General features: G+C 45.7%; 2 protein-coding genes across 4 annotated transcripts; both read right to left on the bottom strand.

Moving 5' to 3' along the window:
* Positions 1 to 4,136: 4,136 nt before the first annotated feature.
* LOC105703665 lies at positions 4,137 to 11,118 on the bottom strand. 2 transcript variants are annotated; one of them, XM_012432203.2, is made up of 9 exons: positions 10,843 to 11,118; positions 9,747 to 9,826; positions 9,520 to 9,641; positions 9,054 to 9,436; positions 8,751 to 8,964; positions 7,946 to 8,513; positions 7,724 to 7,867; positions 4,393 to 7,333; positions 4,137 to 4,214 (listed from the first exon to the last, which is right to left on the bottom strand). In XM_012432203.2, exons 1-8 carry the CDS (start codon positions 10,881 to 10,883, stop codon positions 4,428 to 4,430), a joined length of 4,458 nt encoding a protein of 1,485 aa, XP_012287626.1. In that variant the 5' UTR covers positions 10,884 to 11,118; the 3' UTR covers positions 4,137 to 4,214; positions 4,393 to 4,427. The 2 variants fall into 2 exon arrangements, with proteins under 2 accessions (XP_012287626.1, XP_012287625.1); XM_012432202.2 differs by lacking the exon at positions 4,137 to 4,214 and having other exon boundaries at positions 4,272 to 7,333.
* A 495-nt stretch (positions 11,119 to 11,613) lies between these two features.
* Positions 11,614 to 22,061, bottom strand: LOC105703667 (hexokinase type 2). Of its 2 annotated transcripts, none has more exons than XM_012432206.1 (7): positions 21,876 to 22,061; positions 15,202 to 15,364; positions 14,483 to 14,838; positions 14,292 to 14,391; positions 13,837 to 14,191; positions 13,359 to 13,629; positions 11,614 to 13,092 (listed from the first exon to the last, which is right to left on the bottom strand). In XM_012432206.1, exons 1-7 carry the CDS (start codon positions 21,900 to 21,902, stop codon positions 13,015 to 13,017), a joined length of 1,350 nt encoding a protein of 449 aa, XP_012287629.1. In that variant the 5' UTR covers positions 21,903 to 22,061; the 3' UTR covers positions 11,614 to 13,014. The 2 variants fall into 2 exon arrangements, with proteins under 2 accessions (XP_012287629.1, XP_012287628.1); XM_012432205.1 differs by lacking the exon at positions 21,876 to 22,061 and adding an exon at positions 19,331 to 19,544.
* Between the last annotated feature and the right edge of the window lie 913 nt (positions 22,062 to 22,974).

Below are 22,974 nucleotides of genomic sequence, written 5' to 3'. Positions count from 1 at the left end.
GAATTTATGTTTACATTTTACACCTCCGTCACCCCATTAGTATCTGTAAGTAACCGTTAAAAAATGTTAATTAAAACCCAAATCGTACTTAAAAAAAAATGTACAGTACAATACCTATCGATCTCTGTCATTAACATTGTCAGCCATACATTATAGATGACAAATTCCTAAGCTGGCTTCGCATCGAACAAATTCCTTGTCGAGCTGCCATCGCAACTCTCCATAGACAGTTGACGAAAGAGATCTTGTAAAAAGTGAATAGTTGCGTTATAATACCAGCACCAATGAGCATTTAATAGTGACAGAAATTAAATTGCAACATAGGTATAATGTATATAAATACTTGATGCGATAATTACAATTCTTGGCTATGCTATAAACAAATATTATGCGATAATAGCTGCATGGAACGCGCGCTTCTTGGCCGACAAGACAGTCGAGGACATTTCCGTGATGTTATCTGCCAGCAGGTGAAACCGCCATTGTTAAAACCGTAATATGATACACATCTAGACGCGACAAGTCCCAACAATGACGGTGACAATTGACAATTTCGCCAAAGAAGAGACGTCGCCGTTCCAACGTCGCGTCTTGCACGAACTTTCGACTTTTTCCTTTAACAAAGAACCGCGCCTTGGAACGACGCCGCGCCTCCCTTCCACTGATAACACATCGAGAAAAACAGTATAAAAGTCAGGTAAATGCACTTCTCGATTCGGCAGAGACATTTTCGCGAGTCTCGAAGCACCGCAAATGCTTCTAACGAGTGTCCGACGAAACCTCGCGAGCGAGACCGCGTCTCTATACTTAACGAGCGCATCGCGAACCCCACCGACCCTCTTAATCCCGATTTCGGAAGTAAACCACGCGCCGTATGAAAAAACGTCTCGTACAAAAGTTGTCACGAGTAAGATCCTGAACACCTTTTGTAGAAGTCATTTTCCCAGCCGTCGCGTCGTTCGGCCGGAAATCCGCGATTACGAGCGTCCGATCGCACCTGGCCGCGCGTTCTCGTCGAAGGACGCAATGGCGCCGCTATCCTGACGCGTTAACGAAAATATCATATCATTTACACGTTTCCCCTTTACAAAGAGCATTCGTGGAAACCGCGGAATTAGAATCTGAGTCGAGAAATCCTTTGTCGAGGGGTCCGAGCGCTAGGAAGACCGACTTAGTACAATAGCGGACATGAATCCCTTCCCTGCAGATGCGGCATCGCCTGTGCAGGATGGGAAGGCATTGATGTCTCCCAGTGTACATCCAGTTCGGAGAAAAGCTACATGAACGATCAACTCTCCAGATAGTACTTTCCCATCCCCATAATCCCCACTCGTTTCTCCCCGCTTATTCAGATTGTTCCCCGTAAAAAGTCGCTCGACACCCTAAAAAGGAAGAGCCGATTCAATTTCTAGAAGAAAACCGACGTCCCGCGATCGCTGCGGGTCGTCGCGCGTTTATATACCTTGGCGTATCGAAAACCTAACCTAACCCAACATCCTCCGGCTCGCATTAAATGCATTAAACTTAGACGAAGTGGAATCGAACAACAATCGTACACTTTACAATGTTACAAATCACCCGGGCAAAGTCAATAGACAATGCCGGGGCCTTTTGGGGTGCCAAAATGAGCCCCCCTTAATCCGGCGAAGTCGCCATTTCGCGCGCCTTAAAGTTCCGATACATCTTCAAGTTCAAGAGTTCCTTTCCTCGTACTCGACATGAGAAATATCTTTTCGTTTTCCCTTTTTTTTCCCCTTAGAAAATGATCCTTTCCCTCGATTTCGCAGAAATTTCCCCTCTCGATCGGGACGCGAGTTCTTTCCTTCGCGCGCCGCCATTTTGTTACACCCTTATCGCGCGATATTTATATTTATATTAATTTTTATCAAGACATTTCAATCGTTATCATTGCAAGAGACGTATTGCTGAAATCGAATTGCCGATGAATCGCCGTTTTCAAATTGTACGCCGATTATTTAATAAAGGAAATATATGAAAATTATTGTTTTCCCATGACTGACGACTCGAGTAAAAACCTCTCGGACGAACGCAACAAAGTCCGTTAATTAATCACTAATGAACCTTCGCTCAACGTTTATCAATTAATGCCTTATCGGTAATATGTATATGTATATTTATATATATAGTTAGTGCTTAATAGCTAATAATTATCCTTTTGTTTAAGTGATCGGCACGGCGCGATCATCTCGAAAGATATGCATCCCATATTTCCGGCCGGCGAGCCTCGACAATTTGTTCCTTCCTTATTGTTTATTACTCCACCCAACGTCAACTCGCATATTTTACAACGGCTCGTCGTGCCACTTGGAAAAGAAGAGAAAAGAAATGAAAGGAAAGAACATCCTCGAACCGCCCCGGAATGTAAAAAGATTCCCCCGGCACGATAAATGGAAGAATTCAAAAAGCGCGCCATCTTTAAATTCCCAATCGTCAGTATGGGCAGTTAATTAATATACATTAACTCGAACCGCGTAAAGTTCCGACATGCGAGATTAAAACCAAAGGAAAAGAAGGAGAATCCGGGGTAATTTTTAACACATCACCCGCTTTATAAACATTTTTACGGATTCTTTTCGCATTATTCAATCCAGGCGAGATAACTCTCTACCCCCTCGAGGCCGCCCGTCAACATGGCTGATTTCCTGAATTTCTATTTCTATCTCGAACTTTGATTTCCAGTTGAACAATCGTAGGCCGTGAATGTCCAATGTTTCGAGAAGGTAGAGAATTTCCAACACCTCGATAATTGTAAATCATTTAGAAACACACGAGGGTTTTGTGCAACGGGGGAATCTCTTTTCGCATCCAAAATGGCGGCCGAGAGTCAGCTCGATAATCTAAAGTTTTCGAATATCCAGCTTGGAAAAATAATACTATCGGCGATTCTCGACGAGCACGGATTGGTATGATTAATCGACACGATGGCCTAGTTCGGTTATTCGAGCTCCCCGACGAAGAGGAATTACTTTAAGGTGTTATGAAAGTCTTCTACATATACCAGAACGTCTAAATATAAATCTTTTCTCTAAACAGGGTGCACCGAATAATTTGAAAATTTAACACGTGATTATGGGGGTCCTAACGAAGGTCTTAAAACTCGGGAAATTTCACTTTTCGAAAAGTAACTAAAAGTAAAAAGAAATTTTTACATATTGACTTTTTGGTATACATATGACACTTTCATAACGCCTTAATACCTTCGACCTCCTTTGTGCAAGTTCCTTTACCGACGGCGACTTTCGCCTTAGGAAATTAAAACATCCCTCTACTTTTTTTCATTTTTCCTTCTTCCTCTCTCTCTCTCTCGAGGAGGGCCGAGAATCTCCGTCTTCGGCACCGAGACGTCTCTTTGTACAATTATGTACAAAATCCATTAACGCGACGTTCTCACTAATTCGAATTAGCCCGCGTCGCGCAATTCGGGGTGTGTATTTTTTTTTTCTCTCTCTCTCTCAATCGCGCGAGTTTTCGGATCCATTTCTCTCTCATTCCTCGAAATTATTCCATCCACCCTGAAGGACCGAGGTCGAGGTGGGCGAAAAGTTTACCGAGTTTCACTGAAAGGCAGGGAAGAAGGTGGCGTTGCTCTGCTGCTGTGGCGACGAGTAGCCCATCGTCGACGTACCTGAAACAATGTAATAAAAATATTAATTAATAATCAACTAAAAAAAGTCCATATCTAAGGCGATACCAAAGTGGCATACCCAAAAGTTCAATCGTTCATGAAACATTTTCCGAACTGAAGATACAGAATTTTTCTTTTTTTATTTTACCACATGATTACGGAAGTCCTAACAAAGGTCTCGAAGCCCATGCATTTTCATTTTTATAGAAAAATAGAAATTATTGATTCGGTGCATGTAAGTCGGATAAAAGTGGAATAAACGATTGAAAGTTTGGAGAGGTCGATGATAATAGGGATGATTATGGAAATTGCTGAAGTAAAAAATTATGAGATTTACCCATCGGTTTAGATTGATGTTGAGGACTGTTACTGGCCAACTGGTTCATCGTAGGAGCAGGTCCTGTCTGTTTCGCTTTGCTCCCCATGATGTTGTCCAGGTCGATGTTGAGGCCCGTTCCAGCCCACGTGGAGCCAACCTGGGCACCGATTTGGTTATTCGAATTGTGGCCCTTAGGGCAGGCAGAAACCGGTGTCAGCAGATTCTGGGCCTGCGATAATCCGATTCGACCTGGATGCAACAAAAATCCGACATTCGAAATGAAAGAAAAGTGAAAGAACCTGGAAATACTCATCTAAGTAATCGTAGTGTATTTTTGCCTCGACTCCCTCTCACACTTATAAAATATATCACTGAAGTACAATTATAAAGTTAATTAATTTTCTTGCTTAATGCATAATAGAGAGACCTCTTGATTGATCGATCGATAGAAAAATAATGGAATCAGGATTTTAACAGGTCGACGAAAAGAGAGTCAATCATGGCGACGACGTTCCTGCCAACACGTTTACACTCATCGTCAGGATCCCCCTTGAAGGTGTTGCGAGTGACATCAAGAAGCCAGGCCTTGAATTCAAAGACAAGGTCCAGCATCTCCTGGGCAACGATGTCACTAGGCACGGACACAAGCACAGAAGCAGCATTCCTGATGACGGCGAGCCTGACCCTGCTCTGGCCATGGTACCGCAGGGTCCAAGCCAGCTCCAGAAGCTCCCTCCCCATCTTCGCAGCCCGAGAACAATTCCTGGCAGCTACGACAATAGTTGACAAGGTGTTTAAGAAGCTGACGAGAAGAATATTCTCCTGGTCTTCGTATCGAATCGGCACCAAGAAGCCAAAGCCACCTCTTTTGTCCAATCCAAACACTAAAGGATAAAAGAATGACGAAGCAACTTCACCAAATCTGTTCACAGAGCACTTCACTATCTTCGTCGAGCTGGCAAACCTCCTGGTATTGGAGTCGATCCTCTTCTGGACGACGTTCCTCCAGTCACTCTTCGAGTCTTCGCTGCGAAACACCTGGAAGAGGTCATCGTCATCGAAGAGGACTTCGTGGGTTCTGAAGCTGGAGCTATCGATCAGCAGAGATATCGATTTCGCTGGAGGTTTCTGCTCTTGTTTTCCAGGCGAAGAGGTCTCTTCAGGGTCTGCCTCCACCTGGACCTCGGAGAGACTCCTAGCAGCCTCTTCCAGGATCCTCAGGAAAAACACCTTCTGCCTGACAGGGTGTGAGGTCATCTCTGCGTGGAACTCCTTGCACAGGAACTCTGCAGTTTCCTTAGGATACACCTTGACGATGGCCACGCAGGACCTCAGCACCAGGTCCAAAAAGTTCTCCACGTAGACTCGGTCTTCAAGGGTTGACAGGACCGCCAGGAGCTCAACTGCGAAGGATGCATCGTCGTTCGGCAGCTGAGAAGTTATCATCTCTTCGGCGTTCTCCAGACACGCTGAGAAAATAACCGAGTTGGTATCCGAGGTGGAACCTGTTAAGGTGTCCAGAAGGTCTCTCAGATAGAACGGCCTCTTGTTCTCCAAGACCCTGACTTCATAAATGGAGATATCTTTAGGGACCGCTTCGTCATCGCTGTCCAAGTCGTCCTCGTCGAACTCCTGCTCTTCAGAATCCTCTTTGGTACTCTGCGTTCTCACCACCGGTTTCATGGCACTCGATTCTCCTCCAGCTAACTTCCCACCTACCCCTTTCACCGCGACAACCTCTGACCCTGAAGAGCTTTGCTCATCTTCAGAATCCTTTATAATTTTACACTGTACCCCAAGTTCGTAGATTTTCTTATATCCAATCGTAGAAAACTCAAGATGTCCGAAGCAAAGATCCCCCTCGTTGTCCAGGGTTCCACCTTTCGTGCCAAGGGTCTTCAGGTCTTCGAGGAGCTTTGCTATTTCTGGGGTAACTTGGTCGTACTCGAAGGTCAATTTTGGGGCATCCTTGGATTCGTTTAGCATGTCGACGAGTATCTCGCCAGTTATCATGCCTAGGTACCTAATGATGGGGTCGATGGATTCCAGGTGAGAAGGCACACCGTCGAGAAGGGACCTCTTCAGGGTGGCCAATTCTGAGTCTCGCAGGCTGCTCTTCAAGTTCCTCATCGAGAGAATAATCAGTTTCGTGACATACACATGCTGGTTGAAAGTTGTGTGCTTCAGGGCACTTCTGTTTCCCCAGGTATCCAGCAGCTTTGAGACGACCTCCAATATAACCTCCTTATCAGTCTTCAGGCATTGCACCAGGTTCTCTATCAAGGTGTCATCCTCGTAATAAGACATCATCGGGATCCTCACAGTCAGCGCATATTTCCAGTTGGAGTTCTTCAGTAACTCACAAATCATTCCAGCGATTCCATCTATTCTGTGATTCTTCAGAAACAAAACTGCAACTGGTTCTACGCTAGGCCTTTCCAAGTTAAGAAGAATGTCTCTGACGAGGAATCTCGGTTCTGAAGAGTCCTTCGCACACAGTTCAGAGAACACCTCGACCAGGCTGGAGTAGTAACTCGCATTCGTGGAGAGAATCAACTTGCTCATCAACGTGGAGAGTTTTCCTAGATCCGGATGTATCTTCACTTTGGAAAGTCCTTCAGCCATGAAGACCACTGCTCTGGATATGTGGAACGATAGAATGCGAGCATACTCTTCAGGAACAAAGGCATCCGGAGTGTTCCTCTGCAATTTGTTCGCCACTCTGCCAGGCAGAGAGGCCAAGACCCTGATGGTGTCCTGCCAGCTTTGCTCTGCTATGGCTTTTTGCAACCCCGAAGAGACACCGTTTTTAAGGATTATCATCGGCTTCATATCATCCCTGTCACGACTTTTTGTCAACTCTTCCACTTCATCGCTACCACATTTCCCCACTAATTCCACATCACCACCGTGACATGCGTTCACAAGTGCAGAGAACGGTGCATCGCTCTTCACCAGCTCTTCCAGGATCGCCACGACAGAATGCACAATTTTCCTGTCCTCAAATCTCTTCAGGGCATCGGTCAGAACTAGCAGGGCTTCGTTGAAGAGTACACAGTTTGCACCTTCCACTACAAAAAGATTCTTCACTACAGGGTCTACCTCGCAGCCTGCGAGTGGCCATTTTGGATCGAACCTCTCGACGACAGCCTCCAGCACTCTGCCATACAAAATGGCATCGACGTCAGGTTCACCATCCACTCCTGCGTACCTCTGAGGTGTCATCGGCCCCATCAGGTGCCTCGAATAATCAGTGATCATCGACTTGACTCGTAGAAGCTCTGCTTCGCTCTTTATCACACTAATCGAGTCCAAAAGTCGACTCGCCGCAAGGCTCGAGGTATCCATCTCCTCTTCGGGTCTCCCATCTGCAAGGAAATTCTGACTTGGGGGCGTTACTTCCTCCGACCAAAAGGAGCACACTCGTTCCCACCGAAGCTCCTCTTCGCACACTCGAGTCTCTTTGCAATCCTTTCTTAACACTCACTACTTCACTCTACCACCAACGACACGACCGATACTCGAGATCGTCGATTATTGTCAACGCAGCACGTGGGAAAATTAATTTAAAAACTCGCCTACCGTTGCAAAGTGAGACTTCTTGGCAGATAATAAAAGGATTGATACGATAGACGACACTTCTCTTCCTGAGAATTCTGCGTGACGCTTTGCCTCGAGATTAAAACTACCAAGGAAGTTTCACTTGAAAAGAGGCATCGCAAGAGTTAACCTATCAATCTAGAACTATTTCTTCATACCTGTGTTGAAATCCACAGGATTGGACGTGGAGCTCGCGATGCCGAAAAGGTTTGCGTTCACATTATTCGCCTGACCCAAGGTGGGGATCGTGGGCATGGAGTTGAACCCGTCGAGATCCGTCAGGAGGTCCGCGTTCGAAAGGGCTAAAAACGAACCTCACTAAATTCCTGAACCTTGAAATTAAAAAACTACACGCTTCATCAGTAAGCTTCGATAAAAACCTTGATTATTGTTCGAGCTGTTGAGCGACTGCGGTTGGTTGTTCATGTTTAATCCTTGAGGAGGTAACGGTGAGAATATATTGCCGGTCGCGTTGTTGCTCGGCGTCAGCAGATTGGAACTTGCCAGATTTGCCGGCGGTGACGTCACGGTCGGGTGCTGCGAGCCAATCAGCGTCGAGCTCGCCATATTGGCCGCCAAAGGGTTGCCGATACTAGGAATGGTGGCGCCCATCAGCGAGATTTGGGCCTGCGGGGCTGGCGAAATGTTCACTCCAGAATTAAACGCCGACGTGAAATCCGCAAACTCGTCGCCATTATCGTTCGTCCTCGCGCCGGTGCCGAAAGCACTGGCAAAGTCGCCAAATTCCGCAGTAACGTTCTGCGTTTGGACCGGAGTGTAATTGTTCGCCCTTGGGTTGAAGTCATCATAGTCATCGTTATCAGTAGCCGGCGCGTCGTTATTCTCGTTCTGCGAGTTGAATATGTCGTTTAGAATGTCGTTTTTGCTTTTCTGGGGCTGCTTAACCGGTGAGGACATCAGGTTACCGGACTTGGTCGGCGTGCCCTCCTGGAATTTGTAGGTTATATCCTTTATCGTATAAATACACATACATAATACATGATGCAAACGCGTGATTAATAAGTCGATTTCGTGTCTCCCCTTATCGCGCACGGCTGTTGACTTTTCCAAGATAAGAAGGTAGACTTTTAGCTCAAGACATGGCAATTCCATCACTTCGGCAGGTGTTCCGAAGGGGCACAAGATATCAACGAAAAGGACGTATCGGTTCGATGGAGCACTCACATTCAATTGGTCTTTCCCGTAATTGGCAGCTGCTCCTAGATCAACCTTTTTTATAGCGCGTGCTATTCTGGCAGGGGAGGTGTTCGCAGGTGTGGAGGGCTGTGACGTCTTGCCAATTCGGTCTATAGACTCTGCGGTGTCCCTGTACTCTCGACCACCTCTTCTTGGACTCGGATGGCCTTCGTTATCGGAGTCCTCTCTCTCGCCATCGTCGCTGCAACGAGACCGACATTAATGTTCTCACGTGACACGAAATATCCCGGTGTAATAGAGGATTCTCTATCATTTTTATTGCATCGATACCTGTTATTGGCGTCTTCGAAACCTCTTCCTCGACTGTCTCTGTCCCAATCATTGTAGTTATCGGGGCTAGGTTTGGTCCACTTGGGATTGTCCGTCCATCGGTCTCCAGCACCGAACCTCATGCCCATCGCTTCGCTCGACATGCCTACGTACTTGTCTTTATTTTTCTTGGCCTTCTTCCTCTCTTCCCTGAGTTTATCGTCGTCTTGGATGAAATCGATCAGCTCTCTAACTTTGTGCCTGATGTTAATCCCCTGATCCTTCCCAAATTCGTCGATGTATGTGTAGTTCTCTAGTGATCGAAGATCGTAGATATGCTCCCGAGACGACGTGACGACGCGTTCGGAACCGTTTCGGACCAGATAATTGAGCAGCAAGAGAGACTGGAAAAATCAAGATCGACTAGTTTAACAAGGAGAATCATCACTCTACATTTAAATCAATAAATAAAATAATATGTTCATACTTTGTACGTGCGACGCCAGTTTCGCTTGTTTTCTTGCAACATCCGTTTCCACAGCATTGACATCACGTCAGGGAACTGTTCGTATGTGAACGTGGCTTGTGCCAATTCCTGCATCATGGCCCCTGGACATTTAAACGATAAACAATTGTTAAAGATTGCGAGCCAATTTTTAGAAACCACATTTGCTCTACAATACGCCTTAAAATAATCAAAATTGTTACGATTACCTGTGGGACCCCAAGCGTCGTCGTTTGTGGCTTCCCGAACTTTTGCTTCTGTTTCTGTATAGTTCATTACCACATTGGTCCTGCAAGAATACATTTTATCACATATAAATGTGAAGAGAAAATTAGAATAAACGATACATAGCTTTTATTTGTACACTTTTAATATCAGGATTTGTTTTCCACCATTCTTATTATCAGCAAAATGTCAAATAACCGGCGAATCGAAAGTGACATTGTCTGGAGCTGATTTCTTATCATTGAGGCGATCTCAGAGATAACTGTTGAAATTCTTGATTCTGGGTCAAAAATAAATCTTGTGTACAAGACTATCGAATCTCATAAAACTGGTTTCTTCTAGGTTGTGACACGTCGAACCGCAAAACTGTAATTCAGTTGTATCTATCGTTGACTGATATGCAATAATTACATGTTGACTACTTCCCACGGAAGATAACGATACGGCAGAGATAAAAACTCAGTTAATTTTCAGTCGACTACAATATCTATTTTAACCTTGTTAGTACTCGGCCGACTTGTCAAATAAAACGAGCAAAGCTATTTCTTTTCTTAATTACGAAAATTCACACCGGTTCCTATGCTACTTAACTAGAAATGAAGGCATGACGTTTACGATCCACATTTCTCTGTAGTCATGTCTGCTGCATTAAACTGACGGAGCACGTATCACAACAAATTCTAGTAAAACATAACGATCAGTGCACCGAGCAAATTCCAATTCCCTCATAAAAGTCTCGATGCACGCCCATTCGATCTGTACTTATAAAGACCGGCCCCCAAAGGTGACTGAAAAGCGAGCGATCGTGCATCCAAAATAAAATGAAAAGTACTCTTCAATCTTGCTAAACTAGTTTTTGCCGTTTCAGGCAGTTGCGCCATAAGAGAGCAATTTAACCTAATAGTCGGAAAATCGACTCGCTGAAAGTTCAGGGCCACGGGGAAAAAGCATCACTACATTCGAGAAATTCCCGGTACGTTCCATTTCGCCGCGCGAACGCGCAAAACGTAGCGAAGTCGGGGAGAGGAAAAAGTAAAAGCGAGGTTATGTCGCGTGCGGGATCGTCCGCGCGATACTTACGCCTTGTCCATCAGCTCCCTCACTTTCCACATGTTCATCATGTTCACTCGGGACGCACTTTTGCGCAAACCTTCCGTTAAGGGGGAAAACTACCGCGGCAAAAAGCGAGAAACGGCCGACAGATGTTTTTCACGAGCATTTGATACCCTCGAGTGGAGACGAACGTCACCAGACCGCCGCCATGTTTTCCTTCCACGTTCACTGCGCGCGCATAGCGAAACGTCAACCAAGGCTGTGGACCCGCGAGGTCACCGCATCGACCAGGGCCAGTGGACAATCAGGGGAGGGAATTTCAAACAATTAACCGGATCACCACACCTAGTTTTCAGTGCGTATATTACCGTAATACAACCGAGAACGAGATTATTGTTCCACCAACCTCGGTCAAAAAACTAATCCTCGGTTACGATGAGTCGCACGTCCCGTCACATTTTAACGGCAGGTTAACTTCCACTAACCGTCGTTCAGATTAACCAGTCAAATTCGACCGTTTAAGTTTAATTAATTGAACAACTTAAAAACTGCCCAAACGTATCAAAACGAATCAAGACGTTTTTAAATTACCGCAACATTCTTGGTTATATTACTCGAGCTTAAATTCCCGAGAATTTAAAGACACTAAACTGCCCCCTTCAAAGCAAACGGCGGGAAATTCAAATGCAATTAATCAAACCCGAAACGAGACCCCTCTAAATGAAACAATCACACATTTCAATTAAGCCATTAACCAAAAAATACGAAATGTGTAATATCACAAATAACAACGCCCAGTACAATAAATTACGTGGTTTCTTTATTCCATGATCGGGACACTTTACTCGTTTCAATACTTCGCAAAATCGAGACCCTCTAGTAAATTCTCAGCAGCCGGATGGCGTGAATTTCAAATGACGCTAAATGACAGAAGAACCGATTCCGGGGTGAGGGGAAACGATAAACGAAGAAGAATTTCTAACCACAAAACTCCGCCCACGTAACTCTTCGCGAGCTAGCACAACGCGCGGACATTCCGCGGCGGTTTCGAGGAGCCCGAAAAGCCGCGCTAACCTGTCCGCGAACTAACAGCCATCACGATAAATATAAACATTATTTCACCTACATGATTTCATTTAAAAGGGAAGTGCGCGCCAACGCCTAGTTCTAACGCGACACCAAGGTCCGAAAACTCGGTAGAGTTTCGCGCCAAGTACGCACTTGCATACGCATGCGCAGTAAAGATACGCGAAACCCCACCGACTCCTCTCTAGGGGACGAAACGACGAATGCGATCAAGAAATCCGATTTTGCGATTCATCCCGTCACTCGAGGAGTGAAAAAAAGAAAAGAAAAGAGAGACGACATAATTAATGATGTACGCCGCTAATCGATCACTTTGTTGCGTTTTACGTAATGATTTGAGAGGACGACAGCCTGTAGTGCTTCGCGGGTCGCCTCTGGAAGTCCGTGGATTGGACATCGTTAAAGAAAAGGAGACGAGAAAGAAAAATGAAAAAAAAGTAGTACGTATACCGACTCAAGTAGTACGCGTCGCTGACATCAGAGCCCGACACCTAACCTCGAAATAATACCGAAAAGGAACGCAGGCATCACCGTCCGGCGGAGCGAGGCCGCGGACCCGCCGAAAATTGCGGAGATTCCGCAGCGTCTCGCGGAGGTCCTGCGGAATCCGTCGAAAAGTCCTACCCTTCGATCAAGGACCCGTTCACATGGCGCGTCGATTACCCCAATACAGGGTGTAACCCCCAAAATCAGTATCCAACGCGCACACAGCGCCATCTTTGAAAATGGAGTCGAAATATCCTGTACTATTTTCTTTTTCCACGGTGCATGATCTGCATGTAATGAATAAAAACAACGAATTTCCGCGTTTACGGCGTAATGAGCCGCTGTGTGATACGTGGCTTCCTAATTTTCTTTCGTTACATCCTGCATGTTTACAACGTGGGATTAACCAACGCGCGTTCGGAGACACGTGAACGGTCTCACGTGAACGAACTCGCAAACTCGACCTCCTCGTCCTCGTACCAGCTCGGAATCGATCGCCAGCCTATCGCTACGCTTCGTGCGCTCTCTTCCCTATATACAGAAATATATATAATATATCAATTTCATCGTTACTTAGTGTAAATCTTATCTAAGCGTTAAGTAGAAACGATCCGGCCGATCTGGTCTTCACCGATGTTGCGACGCCACCGCGGCGACCAGCGCCGCCCCGCGACCGCTCCCATCTTCGGACAGCATCAGGTCGAACTGCAAAAAAAAAAAAAAATTGCCAATGTTCATCCGATAAACTAAACAATCGATGCCAGTCTTAGATCACCACGTGAATATACATACAAGAAATTAAGAGAATGAACTTTTTAGAAAAGAATTTGCAAGCAAAAAAGAAAATGAAATTTCATGGGTGTCGAGGCGTTCCTTCGGGCCTTTAGATTAAAGCTTTAATAATTTATGAGAATAGAAAAAAATCAAGTTAAATTTCTTAGGTCCGATAAAAACTCGCAGCGAGAGTTCACCTTGTACTTCTGCAATTGACTGATCTTCTCCGTCATGAGATTGTGGAAGTGAGGGTGGTATCTGTAGACGGACCCGTCGACGCCGACCGTCACGTTGTTCTCCCCCATCTTCTCCAGAAGCGTCGCTATACCTGCGCTGGCGAGGTGCGCAGCTCGCCGGGAAACGACCGAGCAGGCGAACCTGACGTTCTCGCAGTCCTGGTCCGTGGCGTTGCGACAACCGATCTCTGCCAGGATCTCCCGGCAGTTCGTGTACTTGCCCTTGGCGTCGCTAAAAAGAAAAAAAAAATATAATGGACGTGCCAATCAAAACAAAGATGCCTCTATTCCTTACATTTAAATCCCCCTAGAATTAATTAAACCTAAATACTTAATAAATGTCCAAATGATTCGACACACCCTGTCACGAGGAGGGCCTGATAAACGAGTACCACGCTCTTATCACCTCAGGAGAGTCTTCAGGGTCTCGGGTACGCACCTCTCGATCTCCGAGACGTACTTCGTGAAGAAGTTGCCCGGTTTCTTCAGCTCCTTCGGGCACTTCCCGTCGAACAGGAGGCCCAGGTTGATGAGCTTGAGGAGGACGAGCCTGGTAAGCTCGCCCATGTACATGCCCGAGATCATCTTCTCGAAGAGCTGCTTAGAAGGGTGCGTCGAGTTCTCGTCGATGTCGCGGTCGAACTCGGTGATGATGAAGTCGAGGACTCCCTGTTCCCCGAAGGCGCCCCATTCGCAATTAATCAGCATGTGCGGTTTCTTGGGGTCGTATCTCTCGGGGATGGCGCACTTGGCGTTCGAGGTCTGCTCCACGTAGCAGGCGTTGGTGCCGGTTCCTGAGGAGCGGAAGAACTTCCCTTAAAATGACCTCCTGAGATGATTTTCAAAGAGAGAAAAAAAGAAAAATGAAAATGGAAGAGAGGAAAGGGGACGCACCAACGATAAGACCGATGCGGCAATTTCGGCTCTTCCAGGCGCAGGACATCAGAGTCCCGGTCGTGTCGTTCAGGATGGCGCACACGTCGATCTTGACATCCTGAGGAGTCCAAATATTAATAAAACTGTCCTCCAAATTGGGTACACTGAATAATTTTAAAATCAATAATTGAAAAATCGCGAGAACCCACATTCCTCCTGGCGATGGCCTCCTCGAGGAGTGCGACAACGTCTTCGTCGACTACGCCGCTGCAGTTGAATCCCTTGGTCCACCTGACGAGGGTGCCTTTGGTCAATCCATGCTGGACAAGTGGGAAGCTGAAAGTGAACCCGAGAGGCAGGGTCTCCTTCTCCAGTTTAAGTTCTTTCACGAAAAGCGCCAGACACCTCGCGATGTGGTCGAAGAGCTGGGTCCCCGAGCCCAGCATCAGGCTCTGCGGGATCGCGTATATCTTGCTCTTCATGTCGAAGTTCTGCCCGTCCAGGGTGATGAGGAGGACCCTGAAGTTCGTGCCTCCGAGGTCCAGGGCGAGAAAATTGCCCTTCTCTGCGATACAAAAAAACACTGCATCAGTCTCCCCTCTCTACCTCAGACCTTATCAAAGCTCAGACATGTTCCCTTTTCTTATCACTCATGTAAAATACAAATGATAATTAAACTAATGCACAAAAAAAATCGGTAATCCAATTTGAAAGTTACCTTCGCTCCTCTGAAATTTTTCTACTGAATAAAATCCAGCGATGATGGTAAAAATTAATTAAAATATGAAAAATGCAGTGTCTTCGACATCAGAGATGAACTCACGTGCGTTAAATAAATAAATGTGTATATGTATATATTTTTTCTTAGTTCTAAGAAACAATCTGAGATTTCTCCCGTGTTTTATTCTTCTTTTCCCAGCTTCCTCACCTGTCCCATTGGGCAGATCTTGGACGTAGGTGGAGAAACATTTGACAATGGACTCATCGTGGGTCTCTTTCGACAATCCACGTTCTATCTCCACATTAAGCTTCTGCATGACCACCCGGAGCTGATCGTCCGACAAGATGAGGTCTTTGACGGCATCTCTGATCTGTAAATGAAAAGCCAGAATTATTACACAGGTTAAATGAATTTTTTCTTCTAAGCGTACTCATCGAAAATCAATTACAAATTTGGTGTAGGATTGTATCGATCATTCCAATCGTTCAATTTGAGGTTCAAGGCCCTTAATAATTCATATTTGGGTTTAAGGTTCGCACGATGGAAGGATAGTTCAATGACCAGGAAGTGCAAGGCAACGAGATGCAATCGACGCCTCAATTTGCGCTAATTCACTCGATGCAAGTACCAAGTAGGTCGGTATTGGATTTAAATACGACAAACGAGCAATTGCTCTACATTCGCAAATAAATTACGAGGATTACAAGTGTTATTACAATGTAACGGATAATAGTCAAGAAATACTGTTAACTGTACTTAAAAAAAAAAAATAATAATAATAGAGGTACAGACAAGTGCATTAATTCGCCCGCCGAGTTGCATTTCTAGATTCGGGAATTTCTTTTCTTTTTCTTCCTTTCTCCGCCGTTTTGCACGAGCTGAACATCCGCGGTATAAATCAACTGTGAATAAATAAAACGGCGAAGGTGACATCAAAAGTCGGCGATTAAAGTCTTCGGCTGTTATCTCTTATCACGCGAGACGTCTGTCGGCGCGCCTCCAAAGTCCTTAATTTTTCTTTTTTTTTCCCCCGATAATCGCCATTGATTATTGGCACGGATTACCGACCTCGGGGAAGAACCGCCGGGGAATGTCTGATATCTAGGAATTAAATTGATATCTAAACTCTAGGAAAAAAAAAAGATAAAAAATGGAGACATTTCTTCGCCTCCACATTCTCGTAGCTTTTATCACTTGTGTCCCGAGTAAATTCCTCGGGTATTAAGAGCTTGATAATTGCCAATATTTCGGTTAATTACGGGACGTATGGGAGTAACGTTTGCGCAATTAGACGGTCTGGGAGATAAGAGAGGCCGATCATTTTCGAGGGCACGACCCTTGGAGATAAGAAAGAAAAGTAGTGCAAGTAAAAGCGATGACGAATCTCCCTCGAATTCAACGATAGCATTATCACCGGCTAATTGAAAAAGGAAAAATTTCCACAGAACCGAGGAAAGGTCTCTTCGAGTACCGATAACATAATTTTTGTTAATTGAAAGGAACAATTGGCCCGACACGAATGAACGTACTAGTACCGACGAGATAATTTTTATTAATTGAAAGGAAAACAATTGGCCCGAACTCGAATGAACGGAAAATAAATTTTTCGCAACTCCGAAGGAAACGTCGCATCCAATTTATTCCGCGTTCATTTGGCCGAAACAATTATTCCTCGAATTAACAAAATATTTCCTTGCCTCGATTACGTGTACTCGTTTTTTTTTTTTTTTGGTCTCTAGGTACCGAGTACTTTGTTACCGGTCGTTGCGATTACGGAATTTGCGAAACGGGTCATTGCGAATCCGGTATTCCGATACGAGAGATTTTTTACGACCGACTTGGTCGACGCGTTTCGCTTCGTCAGCTACGCAATTAACAAAGCAGTGCTTTCGCTTATCAATCGACTCTAGGGCTCATCGATTATCAAAGTAACGACCCTTCCTACGTTAAACCAATGTGCAATCGCCACGTGGCGATTAATCGTAGTCGGTTAAATCAGTACGTATCAATTAACACAAAATTATCAGGGAGCCGATTTAAGCTGATCTGAGACGTTACGATAAATCGTAACGATTCGTAACACGTGCAGTTAAAATCGTAGCGATTTGTAAACCATGCAATTAAGTCACACCGATTCGCACCACGTGGCATTAAAATCGTAGCGATTCGTAAGCTGTGTAGGTAAAGAAAAAAAAATTTTTTTTTTCTGTTTAGTCAGTTGAATCAGTACAGATCGTTTGCGCAGATATATCGGTAACATGCGTAGCGACCTTCGTATACCTTACCCTCGTTACGATAATTCGTAGGGGGTTCGCAATTCGTGCGATTAAATCGAGCCCCTGCGTAGGGTCGCCGCGACGGATCTGCCCCGATCGATCGGATCGACTAATCGCGACGATTTCTCGCGCCACGTGTAACGTCCACCTCGGACGCAAGGCCGCGACGCTAGACGGCAAAGTTTCGTCGTAATTGCGCAACGAGAGGTACACGTCTCTACCAGGATTGCAGCATCCGAGTCTCGGGTCCGCCTAGCTCGTAAAAATAATAATTTTGCAACCGGACAGGGACTCATCAACGGCAGCAAAATTGCAATTGCAAAAAGAAACCAAGAAGAAAAACCCTGCTCCAATCTGCAAGATAAAAAAAAAAAACCTCTAATTTGCAGAAATAAAAAAAAAAGAAACTACACCAATCGGCAAAAATAAGAAATTGCTCTAATCTACAAAAATACATAAAGTTGCTTTAATCTGCAAAAAATACGTGTCCTTGCATCCGCGCATACATATATACTCCAGCCTACCTATATACATGTATTTTGACATTACCTGCACCCATGTACTTATACCGTCTACTTTCCCCGTACTCACGTGCTCCCAATCACACCCTCCCAAGATTCGTCAGAAAAAATATATATTTTCGTAAAGTTCATTTGGGGAAAAAATAAAATAAAAAAAAAATAAAAAAATAAAACGGAACGATAACGCGTGGCATTCAACCTCCTCTCTATCTCTATCCGAGCCCAAGAGACGTCGCCAACGGAGACAAGGTTGGCCATTCTCGGGATATTAATACCCATTCATGCGTAACTCCTGGGTGCGGTGTACGAATAAAAGGTCGCGACCACGAGAACCGAATTCGGCACACCAGGAAAAGCCTCGACGCGATACCGCATCCGAAATAATCTAAGGGTCTCCCTACTTTACGACTACTCTTCAACTACAACTTGCAAATTAACGGAACAAGGAATAAGCCCGATGAGAATTAACGCCATAGGGTTTATTGTATATCGGATGGTGCAACGGTTGCGTCACGCGTTTCCGGGGGCGCGTGCGAAAGTCGCTTTGCCGGCGATAATCGGCCATTGAGAGGCGCGGCGAGCGTAATAAGCGCCATCGGACTTTTACCCGATATCTCCGCGGAAAGTGAATGACGTCGTGAGAGTGACGTCACGGCCGGGTTGAAACGGGGAAGCTTCTAAAGGTGGAAATGAAGGGGGTCCGCATAAGATTGTGAAAATATGAAAATGAGAAAATCCAAAAAGGTGAAAATGTGAGAATGTGAAAATGTGAAAATGTGAAAATGTGAAAATGTGAAAATGTGAAAATGCAAAAATGCGAAAATGCGAAAATGCGAAAATGCGAAAATGCGAAAATGTGAAAATGCGAAAATGCGAAAATGTGAAAATGTGAGAATAAGAGCAAACATACCAGATATTGAGATTACGAATATAAAAGTGAGCAACCGCAACTTTTAATTACATCACTGCCGTCATTCCTCCTCCCTCGAAACTAAAAATTCCCATACCGAGGAAAAAAAAAAAAGTCCATTGAACCAAAGAAATATTCTATCAATTGAAATAATTATTACGCTCAGACTGAAATAAACCGGATTTACTCGGAACCATGGCAATTGATTTGAGTGAAACATATATATTATTAAAATATGTCACTGGCTAAATGAAACTTTTTTTTTCTTTTTTCTCAGTGCACTAAGCATCGGCTACACGTGTACCGAGATTAAAGAGTCTCGTACCGAAGGCACAATGTCACCTCTCGGTACGTGACGATAAGACGCGCGTATTTGCGTGCCACGGTGCAGATAAGGGGTGAATTATTTTCGACGCCGGAAACGCCGAGGTGGAGGGGGGGTAGTGGCAAATCTAACCTAAAGTCTTTCTATAACCGACGATACATTTTCCCCGCCCGAGTATAAAAGGGCCACGTGACCCGGGAATATAGCACCAAAGGTCAAAGAAATGGCGCCAATGGGGCGTCGCGCTCTAGGGGGTCAGGGCGAATCAGGACTTGAATATAACCGGAAAGGACGGGGCACTCACCTCCGGCTGGACGTCGAAATCGTCGATGGTGCACATGGGCACCGTCTTCATGTCACGACTCGCGAGGGCACGGGGAGAGACTGGCGCGCGCCGTAGGATAGGCTCGAAAGGTGCGCACCTGGCGGCGTGCGGGCGCAACTGTAGAGCCGAGGGTCCACGACGAGAAACAGCTGCGACTAGCGAGGGCGGCGGCTGACTCGCGACTGACGAGTGACTGAGGCGCGCGCCCGTAAGGCTGCCAGGAGGGGGTGGGGGGGAGACCAGCGCGCGCACGTTCGCTTCACCCGGCGAACATTGCCGCGCGCGGACTACACCCGGTAAACCTGCGCGCGCAGCCCAGGGGAACCACGCGTAATTCCATTTTCATTTTCCCCTCCATTCTTTCATCTCAGAGGTCAGGGTGGGTCAAAAATCATCGGAGCCATCAATCAATGGCCAAATAGAAAGTCAGATACCTGGAGTCTTAGGTTCAAAGTTTATCGAGATATTTGGCAGAGCTGCGAATATCGTAAGATGGATCAAATGTGAGAACGTTTCACATGAGAAAGGAAAGATTGCGCGAGACGGGTGGAAGGGCATCCCGAGGTCGCACCCTCCGGTCTCGAGCGACCTCGAAGTGAATTTCCCCATAGGTGAAAGAGAGCTACGATATGACGCGAGACTCGTAATCGAGTGACTTCGATCGCATGATTAAAAAAAAGACACCTTTTACTCTGGCACGCCAAAGTGAAGAAAAAAACCAATACTGTAATAATAGCATTATTATTCTTCTAAAACCGCACGGCTTGCCGGATTAAAGTAAACAGTACAAACACTGTAATAATAGAATAATTATTTTAGAAATGCATGGCACGCCGGAGTAAAGTAATAGTACGAAAATGTAATAATTATACGGTTGATAACGTTGGACGGGTATTTCCCCTGGAGCCGCGCTTCCCCCACCAATCACAGCGCGCCTTCCCCCACCAATCACGGAGCACCTTCCCCCACCAATCACGGAGCACCTTCCTCCACCCCTCTACCGCGCCCCACCTAGGTCACCTCAATGACCAGGTTATCCGTGAATGCGCCGCGCGGTGCTCTACTCTTTCCTCCCTCCCCTCCCATCCCACTTCCCCTCTCGAGCACTTCGCGCTCCTCGGTCGACTACTCGCCAAGGGCAAAGAGGTCACGCCGCGCTTCCTAGATGTATCGAGTCCTGGCGGACGTGCGCGGCCCAACGTTTTCGGCGTCTACTTCCTTGGAATAAATAAAAAAGAAAAGACCGCGTCACATAACCTATGATTTCATAAGGCTGCGGGGAGTCCCGTTATCGCGATTAACGAGAACAGGGCCAAGCGAGCGGCCTCGAAGCCTCGCGAATTACCGCGAATATGATAAATCGTTGAGTTATCACTTGGGGTTGATATTTCCGGACTTCGATATTCGATCTTGGAATAGCGGTCTCTGTAGAAATGGAAAGGAAACCTCTTTTACTGACTTAATGGGCTAACACATGACCATGAAATTCTCCGAGAGATTAGCTACAGTCTCGCTTATATATTTTGGGACACTCGGTGGGACTCGAGACAAGCTTTCACATTGCCTTATACTCAGCATGAGCATAAAAAAGCCATAGCTCTTTAAATACCTCTGTCGATTTATTAATACGCTCTTTCGATGATTATTCCGTTGAGTGCAGACATTTAAATGCATGTACTTGGTGCAAGACATTAATGAAATAATTCCCATAAACGGTATGAATTTACGCAATTCCACTTTTGTCTCTTGGAAAATGGCTAATCACTCGTCTCGAATTTCAAGGGTTTACGTAAGATCTCGAAAGATTTCGCAAGTCCCACTGAACAATACAGAGTTACTCAATTGCTTTCCAGCCAGAGGTTGGACCTCTTCATCGGAGTCGAAGCAACATTGTCAAGAGGAAATATCGTCTTTCACGTCGTTGACGTCACAAGCCGTTAAGAACCATTACCAGGACAATTATATCTAGGTTGTTATTTTCTCTCGGGAAGATTACTGGTCGGCATGCAATAAGCTTAGAGGATTAAAGTTCGTGTGTATTTACTGCGCCGACGAGTCACTCGAGTTGTAAACAGTGAGTAATAAATCTGTACTTGGAGCCATTAAAAAAAACTTCCTCAACTATTCAGCCGTTCTGCAATGAACTGTTTGAAATAGAAATTCTCTCTCCGTGAGCCTCTGCCTCGAAGTACAATTTGCATTCTCACGCCGTGATAACAATCGACCTGAAATACGTATTGTCAGTGAATTATTCAAAGAAAAGAGAAACAATGAAACGTACGGCGAAATTAGCAGTTAACCCTGAAATGACATGTGACGAACAGCTTGCCGGTCTCGTTTGGTTCTTCTAGTTTTACTCGAACGATCGCGACTGTGGGCAGAAAAGTAATATCGAGGCCGGTCGGCGCAGGAATTCCAGGAATCGCGCGCTCCCTTGAAGACATTCCAGGCGTTTCGAGGAGGAGCCGGCGAGCGCGGGGGGCAACGATCGCGTCAAATCGTAACAGCGGCGAAAGTAACTCACGGCGTTATCCGGCTTGAGCCCCTTCATCTCGTTGATCCTGTACCCCAGGGTGATGGCGTCGGCGACAGCGCTAAGTGGGAAGAGAGTCGCCGGGGCGAAATTGACAACGTCAACTGACAGCAAAGCGGAAAGGCCGCCGAAAATCACAACCACAACGCACGTGCCAAAACTCGCGTCGACTCGGGTCGTCGCGAAGATAGATCGAAACCATCGGCCTATCGGCGCCGTCGCGGGGTGGGGCGCGCAACGACCAATCAGAGTCGAGCGATTGGCGGAACCGCCCGAGCGCTCGCGGACAGATCCGAGCCGCCGCGCGGCCCGTTGGAGGTGGGCGTGACGTCACGACGTACCCCGTGACGTCACAGGGGTCACTTTCTCAAGGCGCGCGCACTTCCGATTTTTCCTACACATGATTTTATGCGAGATTTGAACTTTGCGCGCGCTTCGCTCCAGGGGATAGTTTACGTTAGAGTTTTTAAGGTGTTATAGAGAGAAGGTTAATGTATTTGCCTTCACAGGGACTGGAGGTGCACACATTTGTTGCTTCAAGGATTTACAACATGGTCTTCTAACGACTATTCGCACAGGCTGGAATAAAAAGCACGTATTAACCTATAAATTGCACTCCCGGAATCAGCTACGCGATCAATAAATTACCAATTCCTCTCCAGGAGTATACTGGTCCATTTTCAGAGAATAAAATGTCCCGTTGTAACAACTTTCCCTTCTGTCAAACGATGGTAATTGAACCGTCCTGAACAGGGTTGGGTAATTTCACGACTGCCCTCAATTTATTGTGAGTTGGGCCGCCGTTACAGGAATATGAACGAGCCGCCTGCATCCTCCACCGAGGGCAGCACAGGACGCAATCGGCGACCCTACCCATAAACAATCTCCTAACTCATCTCTGTATAGAACAAAATCATTTCACCGGTGAATCCCACTTCCACTGGAGTTTCAGCTTTTATATCGAACGAGATTTTAAGTTACAAATTAAACCAGAAATCAATTCTATCGTCTAAAACTCCCATTCGTTATCATTTTTATCCATAGAATCCCTTAGGAAGATTCATCTTTGATATCGTTTGAAAATTAGCGC

This window comes from Orussus abietinus, unplaced genomic scaffold (genome assembly GCF_000612105.2).
Source record: "Orussus abietinus isolate OABI.00-Male unplaced genomic scaffold, Oabi_2.0 scaffold26, whole genome shotgun sequence".
NCBI lineage: Eukaryota > Metazoa > Arthropoda > Insecta > Hymenoptera > Orussidae > Orussus > Orussus abietinus.
This window is presented reverse-complemented; position numbering and strand designations above follow the sequence as displayed.

Bases quoted from the DNA above. Each gene is read 5' to 3' on its own strand.
- LOC105703667 (XM_012432205.1), bottom strand. From the start codon at position 19,381: ATGAAGACGGTGCCCATGTGCACCATCGACGATTTCGACGTCCAGCCG. The intron at 14,392-14,482 runs GTGGGTTCTCGC...TGGACTCCTCAG, and splicing joins AGGCCATCGCCAGGAGGAAT to GATGTCAAGATCGACGTGTG. The intron at 13,630-13,836 runs GTGCGTACCCGA...TTTTCTTTTTAG, and splicing joins TACGTCTCGGAGATCGAGAG to CGACGCCAAGGGCAAGTACA.
- LOC105703665 (XM_012432203.2), bottom strand. From the start codon at position 10,883: ATGATGAACATGTGGAAAGTGAGGGAGCTGATGGACAAGGC. The intron at 7,868-7,945 runs GTTTTTATCGAA...GTTCGTTTTTAG, and splicing joins CAGCTCGAACAATAATCAAG to CCCTTTCGAACGCGGACCTC. The intron at 7,334-7,723 runs GTATGAAGAAAT...ATTTCCTTGCAG, and splicing joins TCCTGTGGATTTCAACACAG to ATGGGAGACCCGAAGAGGAG.